Source organism: Thermobia domestica, chromosome 1 (assembly GCF_964235325.1).
Source record: "Thermobia domestica chromosome 1, izTheDome1.hap1.1, whole genome shotgun sequence".
Taxonomy (NCBI): Eukaryota; Metazoa; Arthropoda; class Insecta; order Zygentoma; family Lepismatidae; genus Thermobia; species Thermobia domestica.
In genome coordinates, this window is record NC_137454.1 from 338,364,748 (window position 1) to 338,384,021 (window position 19,274).

The window sequence follows — 19,274 nt, forward strand, 5'->3', positions numbered from 1 at the left end:
AAGAATTAAGAGGATAAATTGGCCAATCCCTTTCTGCTAGGGTTAATAGAGGTGATGTAGAGTTGTTGAAAAAACAGATGATGGTGACTACTGATAACTAGCCACTTAATTTACATTATTTAATATATATCTAATTTACTCTTAAATTACTAGAAGAAAAAATATAAGTTCGTTGGTACTTAGTGTTCCTGTTGGAGGTGTTACAAATAAGAAAGAAATCCAAATATTCGTAGCTAAAAGCAAAATACTCATTTTGGGCAAATATCCGGGTATTTATCTGCTGGAATAAATGCCCAGGTATTTTACATCACTATGGTAAAGTGGTCGCCTGTGGTGTGAAAGTTTCCTGACTCGATCTCGAACTATGTGAGTCTATGGAGAACAAAATCATGTTTCGGGATTTCTAGGCACTCTTCGTTTCTTTTGATATTTTCATTCCAACGGTTCTTTCATAATTATCCATCTTCTTTAGCCTAAAGAGTCAAGTACTTAATAAAATGTGAACTATTCATACCTGTTGTCTCCAAATGGTTCATCCCTTTTTGTGGTGAAATATCTTGTCATCTCTTCAGTGAAAATTTGAGTCTCATTCGATATTCTCGTTTGAAATACTTTACCTGTAATAAAATTCAATAAATAAAGAATTGGAGCTGTTTATTCTCATATTTGAAAACAAATTTGTTGCGAGCATTTTTTAAGAATTAAATTTTAAGAATAGCAGTGGCGGCTCGTGCTGTCATTAACGAAGCGTGCTACAATATATATATATATATATATATATATATATATATATATATATATATATATATATATATATATATATATATATATATAATTGCAATTGCCCATTAAAGTCGGAAGTTAAAATCCATCCTTCGATTCTTCACGCTGATAAACTTCACTGTCACCCTGGAGTTGAAGCTGGCATGTTGTTGATCGAACTTTTTTCTATCGAAAGCATGGGAAGGGAGTTAACCTTTCTTGATGTATGGAAATTCCTCACGAATGTCTTAACCCGGGAACACATAGGGGGGTGCTCACGCACCCCACTCGGTGTTTAAACAGTGTGGAAATAAGGAATATGCCACTGACGGTGCTACCCTCTTGTGTATTCCTAGTTTATCATCTGACTGCAGCAGAGAGGGGTGCGCCGTTCCATTGCACAGAGAAAGTTTAGTCAGAAGTCGGAAAAAGTGTGTTATTTTGCTGTTTGGGGTGTTGTGGCACCCCGCCTATGTGTTCACGTATATATATTTTTTGATACGTCACTTTCATTAGAGATAAGACATTGAGTGTAGGTTGGCTTTACAATCATGTGGACTTGCAAGGCTTCATCCTCGAAGGTTCCAGACGACGCACAGATTCGAAAGTGGCTTGAAGAAGAGGAGGTAGGTGATCAAGATACTGAAAAAAACGTGAGTGATTTTGAGGACGATCTTCTAGTTGAGTCGGACTATGCTGATGAAGTTTCTGAAACTGCTGTTAGTGATGCGGAACTGAACTGTGACAGTGACAGTGAAGATGATGAACCGACTCGTGGTGCAATAATCAAAGGAAGAAATGGTTACCGGTGGAAAAGTGTACCCACAGTTAGAGGTAGAACACCGGCACGTAATATAGTCTTGCGTATTCCCGGCAACAAAGGAGCTGCAAAGGACGTTCAAACTCCCCTTGATGGTTGGAAATTATTGTTTACCGACAATATCATAAGCATTGTTGTACAACACACAAACGAAGAAATTGCGCGACAAAGAATAAACTACTCTGTAGGCACGTATTATGTAGGTGATACAAATACCAACGAAATCTCTGCTCTAATTGGACTACTTTACATAGCTGGCACCCTGAAATGTGGACATTTGAACGTGAAAGACATGTGGTCAACCACATTTGGAAATCCAATATTCCGCTGCATAATGCCTGAAGCCCGATTTTGTTTCCTCATAAACTGTCTACGGTTTGATAATAAAATGACGAGAGATACAGCAGATAAATTTGCGCCTATCAAAGTGTTATGGGAAGAATTTATAGTGAATTGCAAAACATACTATACACCACATGAATACTGCACCATTGACGAGCAACTTCTTGGTTTTCGAGGAAAGTGTCCCTTCCGCGTTTATATACCTTCTAAACCTGACAAGTATGGTATAAAAATCAATTGTCTCTGTGACTCGCGAACATTTTATATGGTGAATGCACTGCCGTACACTGGAAAGGTTGAAAACAGCGCACGTGAACCTGTACCTCTGAAATTAGTAAAAGAACTGTCAGAACCAATTCGTGGAACTAACAGAAATCTAACCATGGATAATTGGTTCATGTCGGTGGAATTAGCTGATACGATGTTGAAAGACTACCAGTTGACAGTTGTTGGGACTTTGCGCCATAATAAAAAGGAGATTCCTCAAGCTTTTCTTCCTGACAGAAAGAGAAAGGTAGATACTACAGAGTTTGCGTTTGATGGGCCTAAAACACTGGTTTCCTATTGCCCACGAAAGGGGAAAAGTGTTATTCTCCTCTCCACCATGCATAGCGACAAATCTGTGAATGTAGAAACAAAGAAGCCTGAAATAATTCATTTCTATAATGAGACAAGGAGCGGAGTGGACGTTTTGGATGAGCTAATGCATAACTATACAGTGAATCGTAAAACAAGGCGGTGGCCGCTACGGTTTTTCTACGGAATGTTGGATCAGGCAGGTGTGAATAGCATGGTACTTTTTAGAAATGCTACGCAGAATAGGGGAATGTCCTTCACACGACAACATCTATTGCGTGAGTTGGGAATGCAGCTAGTGACTCCCCATATGCAAAACAGGCTCAGGACCCCCCTTTCAACTCCTCTTTCAACCATGATCAAAGAAGTACTTGGTGTAGAAGATGACGTAGGACAGGCTCATGTACCTACACCAAAGCAAGGCAGGTGTTACTTGTGCCCGAGATCTGCAGATAGGAAGACAAAATCATTCTGTACCGGGTGCAGCAAGCCAATTTGCGCTGAACACAAGAAGTTTGTTTGTGGCAACTGTGTGTAATCAAAACTGAGGTGTACTTCAAGAAATTATTCATTAAATGCTTCTTAAGAAAGGTGAAAATGTGTTTCTTTCAAAAATTAAAAAAAAAATCTACAAGAGATTCACATATACTTATGGGGTGCTAGAGCACCCCACTATGTAAGCACGTGTGTAAAATTTCCCTATGTGTTCCCGGGTTAATTCTCTTTAGAGATGAAAAACATCTCTCAGGCTCTGCTGTAGACATTGGTATAGTCACTATTATTTGCCAAAGGGTTGTTATTTCACTAAAAGTGTCTTGTAAGTTGTTTCTAAAGATAAGCTGACAGAACCAAAAGCTCAGCGCGAAGTCGCTGCTTATCTAACATTGGGTTGCTTTCAAACGCAATGTACAGAATGTGTTCCGGAAATTTCTTTTAAAAGAATCACTAACATTTGCAGAATCCAGAAGTTTGGCGGCATCCAAATGGCTTGTTTTCTCAAATCGATTTCGTGCCTCCGCATAAATGCGATAACATACTTCTTTGGCATCTGATACTCTGCAAGATTCAATCTGCCCGCATTTGTTTTCACCAATTGTTAGAAGAACCATATCACTTTACATACTATTTCTGTGTCATTCCGAATTTTCTCAATGACTTCAATGAATATTTAACTACTGTTTGTACTTTGATGGTAGGCCTATCAGTTTGCTTGCTCTGAACTTGATTATACAAAATATTCACATGGATCACTATTTTTTTAAAAAAGAATTCTAATCAAAACATGAATTCACTGTCTTTTACGACCAAAACATGAATACGACGGAGAGCTCGAGATTCTTGTATTGTGATTTTTGATATGGATTTCTCTATTTCTGAAAAGCGCTCTTTCAAAACATTTACATTTTCATATACGGAATTTTGAAATTTCGTCGAGTAGCTGACCCACTCGGAACACGTCATACAGCCACTTTTCCAAAACAAACACACGCTGTGGAGAGTAGGAGAAAATATGTGGAAAGTCCTGAAAGACTACAAAAAAGTGCCGGTTTGTTTTGAGAAACAGCTCTTTCTATTATCAAATTTAGTTGATGAGCATAACAATCGACGCCGTGTGCCAAAGGAAACTGTTCATTAATTTTAGATTGTACTCCATTAATTCTAGACTGCACGGAAGAAACAGTGTGTCAAAAAATACCGGTTTTCAGGAGGCAATTTTTATTTTACCAAGCATAAGTGTGAATCACGTATACTAACAGTACCAAGACGCGATTATTCAACTCACGTTTAGAATTCACTTATACCAAGTTAACCGGAGTGGAGCATGACACATAGATCTGCAATTTTGACATCTCATTTTGGCCAATTTCTGACTTACAGTGTTTCTCCCGCGCAGTTTAGAATTGATCCCCTCATTACGGATGCCCCATCAAATGTCTTTACTATAATTTTGCTAAGATCTGAATCTGTGTCAAAAATGTTCAATTCATTTAATATACACTCCGACAATTCGGTGGCTCCCTGATCTTTTGGATTAAAAAGAAGCAGAAAACAGAGAACCGAGCGCCGCCATATTTGTTGGGTAGGTTTGTATAGTTCAAGCGGGCTCCATTCAGTAGAGCCCGCTCGGTTCGTTAGTACAACTTTCATACTGAGGAAGGCACTGATAATCCCGTTTCACGCTCGAATAACAAGATCGTCATCGGAAAGTTCAGTATTTTGTTAATTAAAGAACAATTTAAACAAATGAATGAATGAAAAATTTTTAAACTAAGATTAATCTAACACAAATATAGGAAGCGTGCTGCAAGGGCGCCGATTTCTCTGTAAATTTGGGGGGGGGCATACAGATGCAGAAGGCATATGTGAGAATTTTAAGACAAATTGCATTCAAATGATGCCAAATATTGTATAGGGGAGAAGAGGGTAATAGCGGTCAGGCGATAATGATGGTCAGTGATGTCATTATATAACGGTGAGTCACAGACAAATTTTGACAGGTGCTGCTGTCTGCCGAGTCCCCAATAAAGCTTGATAAGCATTCCCGCCCAGATCGCAGTCTTTGTTTGAGTACAGTAGTGAAAAATGTGTTTTGTCATTTTCTGATCTAAAAATAAGTGACATTTACAGATATGTTGTACCATTTGTTGTTGTTCGATAGTGCTGCAACTTGTACATAGAATACTTTGAAGAGTCTTCTTAAAGGTACGTATTCATTTTTTCTTAATTGAGCTATATGTGTGCTATACACTGAAGGGAATAATAAATGTACGTTTCGGATAATGGCGGTCACTCGATAATTATGACCGGTATTACCCTCTTGAGTCTTGAATAGTATTCTTATGTCTCATTTCAGATGCCCTCTAAGTGGACAAGGAAAACAGACGAAGGGAAATGGTCAGCACAGTCGCTGGAAAATGCTATTGCTACCATAAGAGGAGGGATATCGATTCGGAAGGCAGCCAAAATGCATGGAATTCCCTTTAGTACCTTACAAGAGCGAGTGAAGAAAGGTGTTTTTAGCTCTCCAAGGTTTGGAAGAAAAACTTATTTTCCTCCAAATTATGAACATGCTCTTGCGAATCACGTCAAATTACTGTCCAAAATATTCCACGGTTTGTCACTTATTCAGTTGAGACGCATAGCTTTTGAATATGCCGAACGTAATAACATAAAAAATCGTTTTAATAAAGCAAACAGGATGGCTGGAAAGGATTGGCTTAGCGGTTTCCTTAAACGGCATGATATTAGCGTCCGGAAACCTGAAGCTGTGAGTGTAGGTAGAGTTATGGGCCTTAATAAGATGGATGTTAACCGGTTTTTCACCAATTTGGAGGAAGTAATGCAAAAGTGCCATTTTAAAGATACTAATATATGGAATATGGATGAGACTGACATAACCACAGTCCAAGATCCAGGAGTCGTGATTGCTGTAAAAGGACAGAAAAGAGTTGGCTCAATCACCAGCTGGGAGAGAGGAAAGACTATAACAGTTGTTTGCGCTATGAGTTCCGGAGGTCAGTTCGTGCCACCAATGTTCATATTTCCTCGGCAGCGCATGACACCATTGCTGGAAAAGAACGGCCCACCCGGTTCTATTTATCACTGCAGTAAATCAGGATGGATAACAGAAGAACTATTCGTGTTGTGGCTTAAGTATTTCGCGGACTTCACCAATGTATCGAAAGACAATCCTGTCTTATTAGTCCTTGACAACCATACTTCTCACTGCACATTAGAAGCTTATGAGTTTTGTAAAGATCGTGGAATCGTTATGGTTTCCTTACCACCTCACTCTTCCCATCGTCTCCAGCCGTTAGATGTGACTTTTTTCTCCTTTAAAGGCTGCGTATCGCAGAGAATGTGATTTGTTCATGAAAAGCAGGAATTTTCAGAAAATAACCCCTTATGATGTAGCTGAACTTTTTCATAAGGCATATGCAGTCGTAGCGACTATTGCTAAAGCAATTTCTGGGTTTCAAGCCACAGGTATAAAACCACTTAATCCAAATATCATTACCGAAGAAGATTTCCTTTGCGAAACAATACTACAGAATACTACAGTTTTGTACACCTGTTTGTACTGATGATGCATCTCCAGCAGGCGATCACTCAGAACCAGGTTCGCTGTTATCTTCTCGTCTACAAACAGACAACAAACCTGAAGATCGAGTGCAACAAGGATGTTCACCAAGTAAGCTTAGTTCTACATCTTCTAAAGAACCTGAAATGTTACTTCCAATAGAAGACATCTATAATCTCCCATCGACGAGCACGGGCTATCGGGGAAAAGAGCGGGAAAGAACGCATTCTGAAATACTAACATCCACACCAATGAAAGACCGACTTAAAAAGAAGAAAGCAAAGAGACTTCAGAAAGGCCTTAAGAGCTCTAGTAAGATAAAGGAGAGAAAGGAAGAAGAAATATTCAAGAAATGTGAAGTACAGAGCAAGAAGAAAAATGAACGTAAGCAGAAGAAATTACTAAATAGAGGCCTACAGAAGAATTTTGATAGCTCTTCAGAAAGCTGTTCGCTTAATGAAAGCCAAATCTGTGACGATGATTCTGATGACTGTGAAACAAACATAGGCAAAGATCTTTGCCTCATTTGTGAAGAGTTTGGTAAAGACGGTGAGATGTGGTTTCGCTTTACAGGGTGCGGATTGTCGGTACATCAAGCGTGTAGTGGATGGGACACTGCAGAAGGATATACTTGTGATAGATGCAATTGAAAAGGTTGTCTGATAAAAGAAAACTGTTTTAAGGTAGTAACTTCATGTTTTTGTACATATCTAAATGACTTATTATATTTTATCTGAAACTTCAAACTCATTAAAATTGTACTTTTCGTTTTGGAAAACCTTATAAGGCTATATTAGTACTAATATGCTGTATATTACTACCTCCATGCAGTTTATAAATACTATAGTTAGGTTCCTATTGTTATTACTAATAATATAACAAATAATTCGATTGGTCAAGAAAGATAGGCAGACATTTAAATAATTAAAATTGTTTAGTACGCTGAAAGTAGGCCTACTGAAGCAACTCCTCTGTAAAAGCAGCTAAGTTTTTATGATTCTTATTGTAAAGACCTTTTATACCTTTCATTTTTACCTAAACTTTGAAATTACATTATGAAAACTACGTTATAACGTGTATGATATTATTAATATTTAACCATATAAATATTTTCTTCTCTATGAATTCTATGTAAGAAAAGTGTATAAAAATAAATATTGTTCCAGTGGACATAATTAGTTCTTTCTCTCATTTCCATACAGTTATACATAAGCTAAGTAGCATAATTATTATGAAATAAATTATTTTTATATGAAAATTGTATTGTGTAAGAACTGACCGCCATTATCCACATGTGAGGGAAATCCCGGTAAAAGTTCTTCTTTCACTTTTTCGGGTGTATATGATAGATGATGCTTCACAGAACATTCAGAGTTGTTGTTTTGCAGAGTACATTTCAGCTTAATTATTCCATTTTTAAAAGTTCGAATAACTGCTTCCAATTCTCCAGTATATCGAATTGCGCTTAAGTGACCGCCAATACCCCATTCTCCCCTATTCTTAAATACAATAAGGGGGCCCACATCAGGTTTGGGGAGCCCGGGCCCCCTCGCTTCCCCAGGATCGGCGCCCTTGGCGTGCTGTAGTCCGGTAGCTCTACTTCAGAAACCACTACTGCCACATGTAACGGTATGGATTGGCATGAATTTTTAAATCAACCCTCGTATTTCCCCAGCCTCAATTCTTAGAAATGAAAGCAGCCAGCGAACAGTTGGAAAAGAACAATGCTTAAGAATTTGTCACCCAAAAGGTACCTCACTTATCCAGACAGCTCTGCTTCTTCCCGTCAGTCCATATAAGGTTGAGTAATTTTGCTACCCTTGAGAGAAACGCCCACGCACAAGTCCTCATGACGATGGCAGAGTTTTACGTGACAATGTGAAGTCTATCAATAATCGTCGATTGTACAACTTATTCGAACAATCAGTGTTTTTAATGTGATTTTTATTAACCTACGAACCATTCATTATATATTATTAACAATATAATAACGCAAAAACTTAATGTTTTCTACGAACTATATTTTAGTTTAGTCAGTGTATCCTTGCGCTATGAACTGGCAACGGTGACGCGCGGTGAAGAAAAGAGAGCGTCGATTTCTGCAGAACGACACGGACTGATTAAACACAAGCTCTCATGTGGAATTAATCAATTGAATTGAATACCTTTTTAATAGTGCTACACCAAATTTGTATATTTAACAGTGATGATATTGTGAAATCAATAATGTCTTTTATCGTATTATTGTAAGGAACATCTTCACAGTTAAAATCAATGAAGAAACTCCTCTTTGATTCGTCGTGCATTCCAAAAATGGAATCATTGAGCTGTCATCTTCAAGTAGCAATATAAACGAAATCTCCCTTATGAACGTGTATGGATGTTCGTCGTTACGTCCGTCTATATCGTCGTGCGCGTTTATAGATCGTCGCGAAATCGCGTATTAGGGCCAATACATCAAGTAAAATATTATCCATAATTTGCAAATGTTATTATTGTTGAATCATATGTAATTCATACAGTGAAAGTGAATGATAATATAGTGCTAATTTAAAATTCTTGTTATTATTTATAAAAGTGAAAAGTGCTAACCAGATGTGTTTAATAAGTTTTCTTTTAGCGGTTCAAATGTGTACCAGATAAAGTATACACGGCATAAAGTGTTTATCAACAGGTAAGGTACTTCCAAGCAGTGAAGGACAAACATTACTTTCGTCTCTCACTATCCGTCTGGCGTAGATCATGCATTGCTGTCCCACTTTGTATTCTCTTACAGGCAGCGAGCAGCATATTTTGGAGCTGACGCAATAGTAATGGTGGGTATACAGCTCATGCCTCTGATGTTTAACGCCCGAATCCCAGGACCGTAGGAGTGAGAATATTTGTTTACTTGCCAGTTTCTTATTGGATCTATTACTCTTTTACAAATAAATGGTGTTAAGGAAAACTCCAAAAGAGATCCAAGGTTCAAATCCCAATATTAGTATTAGAAACAGGTAATAAACGAACTTAGGACCGGCACTCCTGTCATAAAATGTCGCTCCGAACAGGAACAGTACTTTCAAAAATGGCTTCCCGAACAGGAACGACTAAGATTCGAACCCAATACCTTTCATAAACTGGCGCACCGAACAAAGACAGATGCTTTAGTGGGAAGAAAGCAAATTTTTGAACTTCACTGTTTTATATTCAATGCCACCACTAATTTTGTGTTGTATTTTGTAGTATAATATTTTACAATGTCAACTCTTAGCGAAACGGAAACACTGCTTGAAGCGTTGAGAAAAGTATCTGCAGATTTGGCTGCAACTAATCAAATGCTAAAATCAAATCATAATGAGTTGACCAAACAATTTGATAATCTAAAACTACAAGTGGTTGAATTACGCGAAAAGGTCGAAAGTAATTCTCAGGAGCTGTTAAATCAGCCCAACACTGCTGTACAAAACCAGGTAGGTCCTAGTGTATGCACACAAGAATGCGAAACAGTTATTGAAAAAGCAAATTGTGAATCTAGCAATTAATGTTCTGCGAAAGAAATACTTCCTTGCATTTTTTCACATGTAGTGTTATTCACATTTTTATATTTTTGTGTTCGTTTTAGAATATATAATTCATAAATCCACGTACAAAATGCTAGCGCTAAATTTAATGAATGTAAGAGCACAGATAGAATTAGAGTACGCTAACGTAATAAATGAATATAAGTATAGTACTGTTCCATTTTGCTTAGAAGAGTTTCAAAATGTTTTAGGTCTCGATGCAGAAACTCATAGTTTCAATAGAGTAGCGAAACTTGCAATCTGCGAATATGTATTTAATTTTAATTGTGAATATAGGAAAAACGTAGAAAAGGAGGTTAATCTCCGTGTACGTGGTATTAGGAAATCAATTCAGTACGAAAAATTGAAAGAGAAATGTGCTCGCGGCAAAAATGTATATTTTCAGTATGTAGCAAAAAAGTTGAAACTTCAATGCGATGACGTTAATGTCAAGAACAAAGTCATTGAGATAATTATTCAACGGCTACAGAAAAAGTTTTCCAATGATGTTAGTTCTTTTAGTGATAATGATAGTACATTCAATGGAGTGGAGAAAGAATTATTTTCAAGTAATGTTGAAAATTCTCCTGAAAGTGTTGCTAGTAGTATCAAACCTATCCTCAAAAAACGTAGTAAGGATGTCAGTGTACATACTATGTCAGGTAATGTGGGTCAAACCGAAAAGGAAAACAGAATTCCGAAAAGGGTTAAATTTGCAGATGAAGTTAATGTGGACCCGTTAGGACATGTTCGTCATAGTTGTCCTTTTGAGGTTAGAACTAAAAGTTGTAAGAGGAAATTGGAAACTGTTGCCGATGATACTGATTTTTATCCAAATCCTGTTAAAAAAGGTAGGTTATCTGAAGTCCAAGAGTCGCATGTTCAAATTAATGAAAGTGAAAATGTGAGATGGAATGAAGTGTTTCAGTTATTGGATAATAACACTGTACAATTACAAAGCATTACAACTAAGCTGGAAAGTATTTCTATTTTACAGAGTAATAATGTAATTGCTCAGGGAAATGAAGTAAGTAATGAAAATGTCAGCGTAAACGTAAACACCGTGCAGGTTGATTTTATGGAGGCTACCTCCAACAGTAGTAGAAGTGTGGTTAGCGTAACCACCACTAGGGAGATAAAAAGTGATACTGTTGTAGTATTTTTAGACAAGAATAAAGTCTGCACTTGTCCCTTATGTGATAGGATGTGGGTGGATCAGCTGTTTCCCCCCTCCGGCTCAATGCTACTTGTTCATAAGAAATGTTTGTCTGTAAGTCCTGTAATTTTTGTGGTGTATACACGGCATGTTACGAATTACCCTAAAGTAAGCTGCATTAGGCAACCAATTCAGATTGGTGAGTTGCATTATTTTTCCAGTGGTAATGTATCTTTATTGTTGCTGAAAGGTACAGTATGTACATTCGTAATTGTATGTTTTAACAGAAATGAAATCATTCCATGTTCGCTTGGCATACATCGTGCAACTATTAAATCTATGAAATTTAGATACAGAAAAGGTAAGGAAAAGTGTATTGAACTAAGTCAGAACGTTCAGATTGATTATACACCAACCAGTACTTTGTACTCAACTCGATATGTTGTTGAGAAATTTAGAAACAGAAATTTTTGCTCGGAAAGTAAACAAGGTAAGCAACGGTTTTTCCACCGTGCGAAAATGAAAAATAACTTGAAGATTCGCAAAAAGGTGCGTAAAGTAAGTAAGATATTACACATACGTAGAAAGTGTAAATTCTTTGCTACCAGCATTTGTAATGACACTCAAATATTAAATGTCCCGAGTGTAGAAACCATTCGTAAGGTAACCGTTAATTCTCATAGTAAGGTAGCACAAAAATCTACTGCTTACAGAATGTTGCGTTTTCATATTAACAAAAATAAGTGGATGCCGAGTATGGAAGTTAAACTCAAAATTTTTGAATGCATGAGAATTTTACTCTACGATGTTGTACTAAATCCAATACGAAAAGGAATTGGGTAAACGACATTATTACATAGCCGGATTGCCCATTTCCCATATTTTGATATGGCAATAAAAATAAATTCTGGTTACATTGCAGAAAATTTTATACAAAATTCTCAGGTGTTGGTAACTATTTTTCATACTATAAATATTTTTTAACACTGTTAGTGTTTTACAAAATTGTGCATGATTAAATAAAAGCAATAATATTTTATTGTATGTATCATGTGAACGGCTATAGCCAATAGATTCAGGAAAAATTTTGAATATTAATTTTTTTCATTTCATACATTGTTGCACCTTATAATATATTGAAAATGTTGAAGGAGAGATACCATTTTTAGAATCTTGATATTTCAAAAATACCTGCTACGAAATTATTTGTAATAGTATATTTTTTCGTTAATGCTTCACCACGAAATTTAATTTTGAATCATGGAAAATATAGTATTTCTTTTCGAAGTGCAAGAGTAAATTTGCTCAGTGAAAATTTCATATATAGTGAAGATGTGGGAAATCTTTACAGAATATTCCATCACAGTGTTGCAATTTTACAAAATTAAAAATTTGTCGAATCACAAATTTAAATATTCTGGTGAAAAATCATTCACTAATAAACCTGAATAATCATATTTTAAATTACTGAGTTAAATCTCACAATTTTTAAATAACAACCATGCGTCAATTAATAGCAATGTATACTTACGATGTGTTATGCCAATTTATTTGTTTTAACCAATCAGTATGCCTCTGGGATTACTAATCAGCTGAGGATACTTGAAGTTTGGTGTGGTAAATTATGGTAGTTACCTGTACCCACCTTCATGGCGCGTTGTTTAGTAAAAAAAAAATCACAGAATCAATGTTCAAATGCAAATGTGAAATTAGTAAAATGAATACTTACATACTAATTGTTAGCAACCATTGTTGCATTCACTTTGTAGTAATCTTTTCGTTGAATACGAAAACATGTCAAGTAGTACTTGAAGACATTGAAGCAAAGGTTCCTCCAATATTATGGGTTATTCATATTATGTAATGCCCGAAATAGGCAATTTTCTTATTAGTCCCCTCTATATTACTTTTAAATTTTAACCAAACGTTCTATCTTTTCACTTTGCTTCGGGGATGGAAATATATTAATTAATAATTGGGGTAGGGTCTTGCCAATGTTATGCAGGCAGTATATTTTTATATACTTTGAGCGTGACGAGCTCACATGTGCCCAGTCTTTCATTTCATAGTAAATGAAATATTTTTAGTGTTATATTTACACATGTGCTTTTAATATGTAATCTTAATAAAAATGAATCAATTGTGTGTATTATATCGTATGTTTTAGTTGTGTTGAATTATTTTGAATATTCTTGATAAATATTTTGTGTTAGCATGTCAATGAACATACACTTTTGAATTTTATGAATAATATTGGTGTTTCAAATATAATAAATTTTCTACACATATAGTAGTAAGGGATATTTTATCTTTATGAAAAGTAAAATCATGATAAGTTGAATTACTTAGTGATATATACTATTCTTGAGTGATAGTATGTGTTTTATCTGAGAATTAAGAAGTATTATTGCAGAATTTTAAGTAATTTTACTATTTCAAATTTATTGGTATATAGTTAGTTTGTACTATTTATATTTTACTGTGCATTTTTAAATATGGCATTGAATACAATACCTTACCAATATGCTTTATTGAATATATTATTGTATTGAATACATTAATCTGTTTGTGTAATTTGGTTTGAATTTTGAAAAACATTTTGAAATACGATGTTGAATAGTATTTTGAATTACAAAGAACTATTGATTTATATTCAAATATTGAAATTATATTTGTGTTTACATTTCAAGGAATAATTGAAATAAATGAAAAATATAAACAAATAATAAAAATAAAAAGGACTCAAAAGACATTTACGAAATGGCCCTCGCGTTATCGTAAATGGCCCTCGCGTTCGTTATTCTTCGAATTTTGCGATTATGTGCGTTCGAGTGAAGCTACAAACTGTTATTCTTCAGTGAAAACGAACTTCAAATGATATTAACCCTCTATGGACTAATGGAGTGCTGTGATTGCTGTTGTGTTGCAGTGTGATTATGAAGATTTGGATTCCAGGGTTCTTGCCCACTTCTGTAATACCTTCAGTGGACAGTCCGTTCGCCGCCAGTTGTAACGGTATGGATTGGCATGAATTTTTAAATCAACCCTCGTATTTCCCCAGCCTCAATTCTTAGAAATGAAAGCAGCCAGCGAACAGTTGGAAAAGAACAATGCTTAAGAATTTGTCACCCAAAAGGTACCTCACTTATCCAGACAGCTCTGCTTCTTCCCGTCAGTCCATATAAGGTTGAGTAATTTTGCTACCCTTGAGAGAAACGCCCACGCACAAGTCCTCATGACGATGGCAGAGTTTTACGTGACAATGTGAAGTCTATCAATAATCGTCGATTGTACAACTTATTCGAACAATCAGTGTTTTTAATGTGATTTTTATTAACCTACGAACCATTCATTATATATTATTAACAATATAATAACGCAAAAACTTAATGTTTTCTACGAACTATATTTTAGTTTAGTCAGTGTATCCTTGCGCTATGAACTGGCAACGGTGACGCGCGGTGAAGAAAAGAGAGCGTCGATTTCTGCAGAACGACGCGGACTGATTAAACACAAGCTCTCATGTGGAATTAATCAATTGAATTGAATACCTTTTTAATAGTGCTACACCAAATTTGTATATTTAACAGTGATGATATTGTGAAATCAATAATGTCTTTTATCGTATTATTGTAAGGAACATCTTCACAGTTAAAATCAATGAAGAAACTCCTCTTTGATTCGTCGTGCATTCCAAAAATGGAATCATTGAGCTGTAATCTTCAAGTAGCAATATAAACGAAATCTCCCTTATGAACGTGTATGGATGTTCGTCGTTACGTCCGTCTATATCGTCGTGCGCGTTTATAGATCGTCGCGAAATCGCGTATTAGGGCCAATACATCGTCAAGTAAAATATTATCCATAATTTGCAAATGTTATTATTGTTGAATCATATGTAATTCATACAGTGAAAGTGAATGATAATATAGTGCTAATTTAAAATTCTTGTTATTATTTATAAAAGTGAAAAGTGCTAACCAGATGGGTTTAATAAGTTTTCTTTTAGCGGTTCAAATGTGTACCAGATAAAGTATACACGGCATAAAGTGTTTATCAACAGGTAAGGTACTTCCAAGCAGTGAAGGACAAACATTACTTTCGTCTCTCACTATCCATCTGGCGTAGATCATGCATTGCTGTCCCACTTTGTATTCTCTTACAGGCAGCGAGCAGCATATTTTGGAGCTGACGCAATAGTAATGGTGGGTATACAGCTCATGCCTCTGATGTTTAACGCCCGAATCCCAGGACCGTAGGAGTGAGAATATTTGTTTACTTGCCAGTTTCTTATTGGATCTATTACTCTTTTACAAATAAATGGTGTTAAGGAAAACTCCAAAAGAGATCCAAGGTTCAAATCCCAATATTAGTATTAGAAACAGGTAATAAACGAACTTAGGACCGGCACTCCTGTCATAAAATGTCGCTCCGAACAGGAACAGTACTCTTATACACATAGATCTCTGTTTCTGTTAAAATAAGGAATTTCTGCCATGAACAGTTTAAACTCCATGTTTTAAACACCATAGTATCTGAATCGCGAAAAAGAAATACACAATACGTTGAAAGTAGTTTGATTAGTTGGTTTGTTGCTTAATGTCTTTTGTAAGCACCGATCTATATGAGACGTGAACCGATCTATATGAGACGTAAACTCCTACCGGGAATAGAATCACCACATATACATAAGTGTCTCACGTTGAAGAAGTGTATGTGAATCTTATGTTGAAAGTAGAAAATTTTCCTCTTCTATGCGACATATTTCTTCTCAGTTTTCTGGAAGTACTTGACAAGTTACTCAAATAGAGGTGTTTATTTTCTATGAAGTAATGAAGATTTATTATATTTAATTTGACCCAGGACAATGTCCTGGTGGCGTAATCGGTAAGCCGTGTTCCTACCATCTGAAGACGCGGATATGACCCCAAATGTAAATCATGTCTTGATTAGTGATGGGCAGTATTTTTTTTAAGGCAGTAAGGGATTTATACAAAACGGAAAGGTAAGTGGAAGTGATTTATTTGAGAAAAGAAAGTCAATTGTTGGCAACGAAGATAGAAAATAACGTGCCATGCGGGGCTCTTACCCGTCTTCATTCGCTAACGCTCGCTCCGCAACGCTGTCTGAATTTAATGTTGGTAACGTAATTTAACGTATGAAACCATAAACAAAAACGCATCGGAATAGAATATCGCAAAAAAGTTGGTGCAAAAGCTGGCCCCCAATGCTAAAGCACAGCCAAAATTAGCAAAGTACTAATTTACAAATGATGAAAAGCAACCATTTTGTAAAGTAATTTAGAATTATGTAGAAATAGAAATGAAGTACTATTAATAAACCCTGAACCACCATTAGTAATAGACGTCGGTCTGTCTCCTCTCTCTGACTCGAATTTCTGAAGAGGTACTCGGACTTCTTTTACATGTAAATTAACGCATGGAATTTCAAGAAACAGGTAGAATGAAAGGTCGTGTATGGCAACGTGCTAAAATATAAAGATAAGTATCTTGCAAATTTTGTGAACATAAATATGTATGCGGAAATGATAAAATGGTGAGACATGTATCTTCTAGCATTTATCCAATCTAATTGGTTTATAACATTTATAAATTTAATGTGTTTATAATATCTGTAATAGAGTCAAGTTCAGCAAATCCACTTACATATAAATTTAAACTGTTACTATATAATTTTTCGCACATATTTAATTGATAGAACATATAGTAAATAAATATACATTTATGCGTACTCTCTAAATATAATAAAGTATTAATAAAGTAACATAATACCGTTCAGAATATACATTTTAAAGAATCCTCTGTGGACAACAGTAATAATATGCTGTGATATAAAAATTAATTCCATTTTGAAATCATAATGTAGTAATAGAATGCAATTTTCTTTCTGATTGAACATAAATTCCCGGATAAATTCCCATTTTGGGAATCTTCCCGGGAATATTCCCAAAAAATATCTTCCCGGGAATTTACCCATCACTAGTCTTGATAAAGGTGTTGTGTCATTTATGTGGAAACGTTGATTTCAGTTTAGCGTCCCTTTCAGCAGCGAGGTTATATGAAACGTGAGCCTACATATTAACGTGGAATCCGAACCACATAAGCTCCCGCTCCGTTTTAAACTGTCTCCCACGCCAAAGGTGTCTACGCTAACCGCTTAGCCACGAGGGGACTGATGGTTAAAAAATTATTACTTTTAACAACTTCAAAATAAATTAATAAAATATAGTCACCGAAAATATCGAAATAGAGATGTTAACTGCATTAACGTACTCTAAATCGGCACATTTCACTATTAAAGGTTAACTCACGTATAGGGTACCGTTCTCATTCCGCGCCATGATCCATGGAGTTTTTTTTTCAGAGTTTGACGTTGAAAATTCATTTGATCGTATTTTTTTAATTCTTATATGATGTGGCTCCGTCCGTAGCCACCGATATAAAGGCCTGAGGGCGCTGACGTCACGAAGCTCATACGTCATATCCTGTAGAGCAAACTTACTACCATAAGCATGCTTGTTTGATGCTTTATTGTAAATTTTGGAGATAAAACATAACATTGTAAGGAAGAAATACACCAATTTTGTGACAGAAGTATTAGAAGACACGTTAAAAGTGGAAGGTAAGTCAATATATTTAGTTTAATCTTTAAATATAACATAAAGTTCATAACTTCAGCCAGGGGCGGATCCAGGACCGACTTCTGGGGGGGGCGGTGGGTTGTCATACTGCTACTTTTAAGGGCTATAAACTTTGCGATGGGTTTTATTTATATATATAAAATAAGAAAGTTTCCTGTTCTGGGGGGGGCGATCGCCCCGATCGCCCCCCCCCTGGATCCGCCCCTGACTTCAGCAGCATCTTTGATTTCATACAGTATAAATAGAAGAGTTTAATTTTAACATCTGTTCCTCTTGTTATTGTTGTCATTTATCGATAATGATCATAAAAATCATAAGTGATATGATAATTATTTATTGTTGCACCGGAAAATAAAACATGTATACTGCAGTCTGGAAGGATTAGAGAGATTCATCATTATAGAGTGTAAACTGTCAATAAGAATCGAAAGTTCCGAAATAGGCTTTAATTGAATATGGTACGTCCATACACCTACAAAAAAGCCTTTTCATGGAGTGTGCACAATGAAACACTGCAAATAATTTGTGTAGAACTTTTTAGTGCATAAGGTACATTATAAATATTGCAAACAACTACACCTTGTACAATATATATTCTCAATTATGTGAATGCACTTCGGAAATCAACCATTTTCAAATTACATGTAAGTGGTTGAAAAGCAGCCTTAATGTAGTGTTTCAACTGTATAATGGTTATTTACATTTTTGAGTACGTATTTAATTTAATTTTTCTCATCACTTGGCAGTGTTCATTATTTTGTGTGCAGGTATAGAACCTCGTTCCAAATTCACTTTAATTACATAATCTTCCTTTTTCACCAAGAGACACTCTTAGTACCTAATATTGTGTTTAATATGCGGTATTGCTCTCCTCAATACAAATTCGCTGCAGAAAGACATAAGCGTTATTACTTTGAAAAATCGCTTTTATGCGAAAATACCCCCGAAGCTGTGATAGGTAGTCACTTTGGGTAAAGTTCCGTAGCTGGCATTTCTCCGGATTACCTTTCGTGATGAAATAATGACCGCGATTGCTTAATAGAACAGAATAGATTATTTAAAGTAATTGAACGTACTACTACTACTACCAAACTACTTATTATTACTATAGTATAATTGGAATAAGTAGACCTATTAATCAGTAGCGTACGCAGGAATTTATTTCGGAGAGGTCCAAACTCAATATAAGTGTAGTTTATGTTAAAATTCCCTAAGATTGCCCCCAAAATTAGGCTAAATTTATACAAAAGTCGAAATTTCGGGGGGTCCGGATCCCCAGGACCCACCCTCTGCGTACGTCCCTGCTATTAATACTTATATACAAATACAAAATA

At 35.8% G+C, this 19,274-nt stretch overlaps 1 protein-coding gene across 1 annotated transcript in view; it reads right to left on the reverse strand.

Moving 5' to 3' along the window:
- Positions 1-19,274, reverse strand: part of LOC145663438 (uncharacterized) — a 47,587-nt gene that overhangs the window by 6,934 nt on the left and 21,379 nt on the right. The window contains exon 2 of the mRNA XM_081729632.1: positions 515-617. Coding sequence (XP_081585758.1) covers positions 515-617 — 103 coding nt within the window. The remainder of the gene's footprint in view (positions 1-514; positions 618-19,274) is intronic.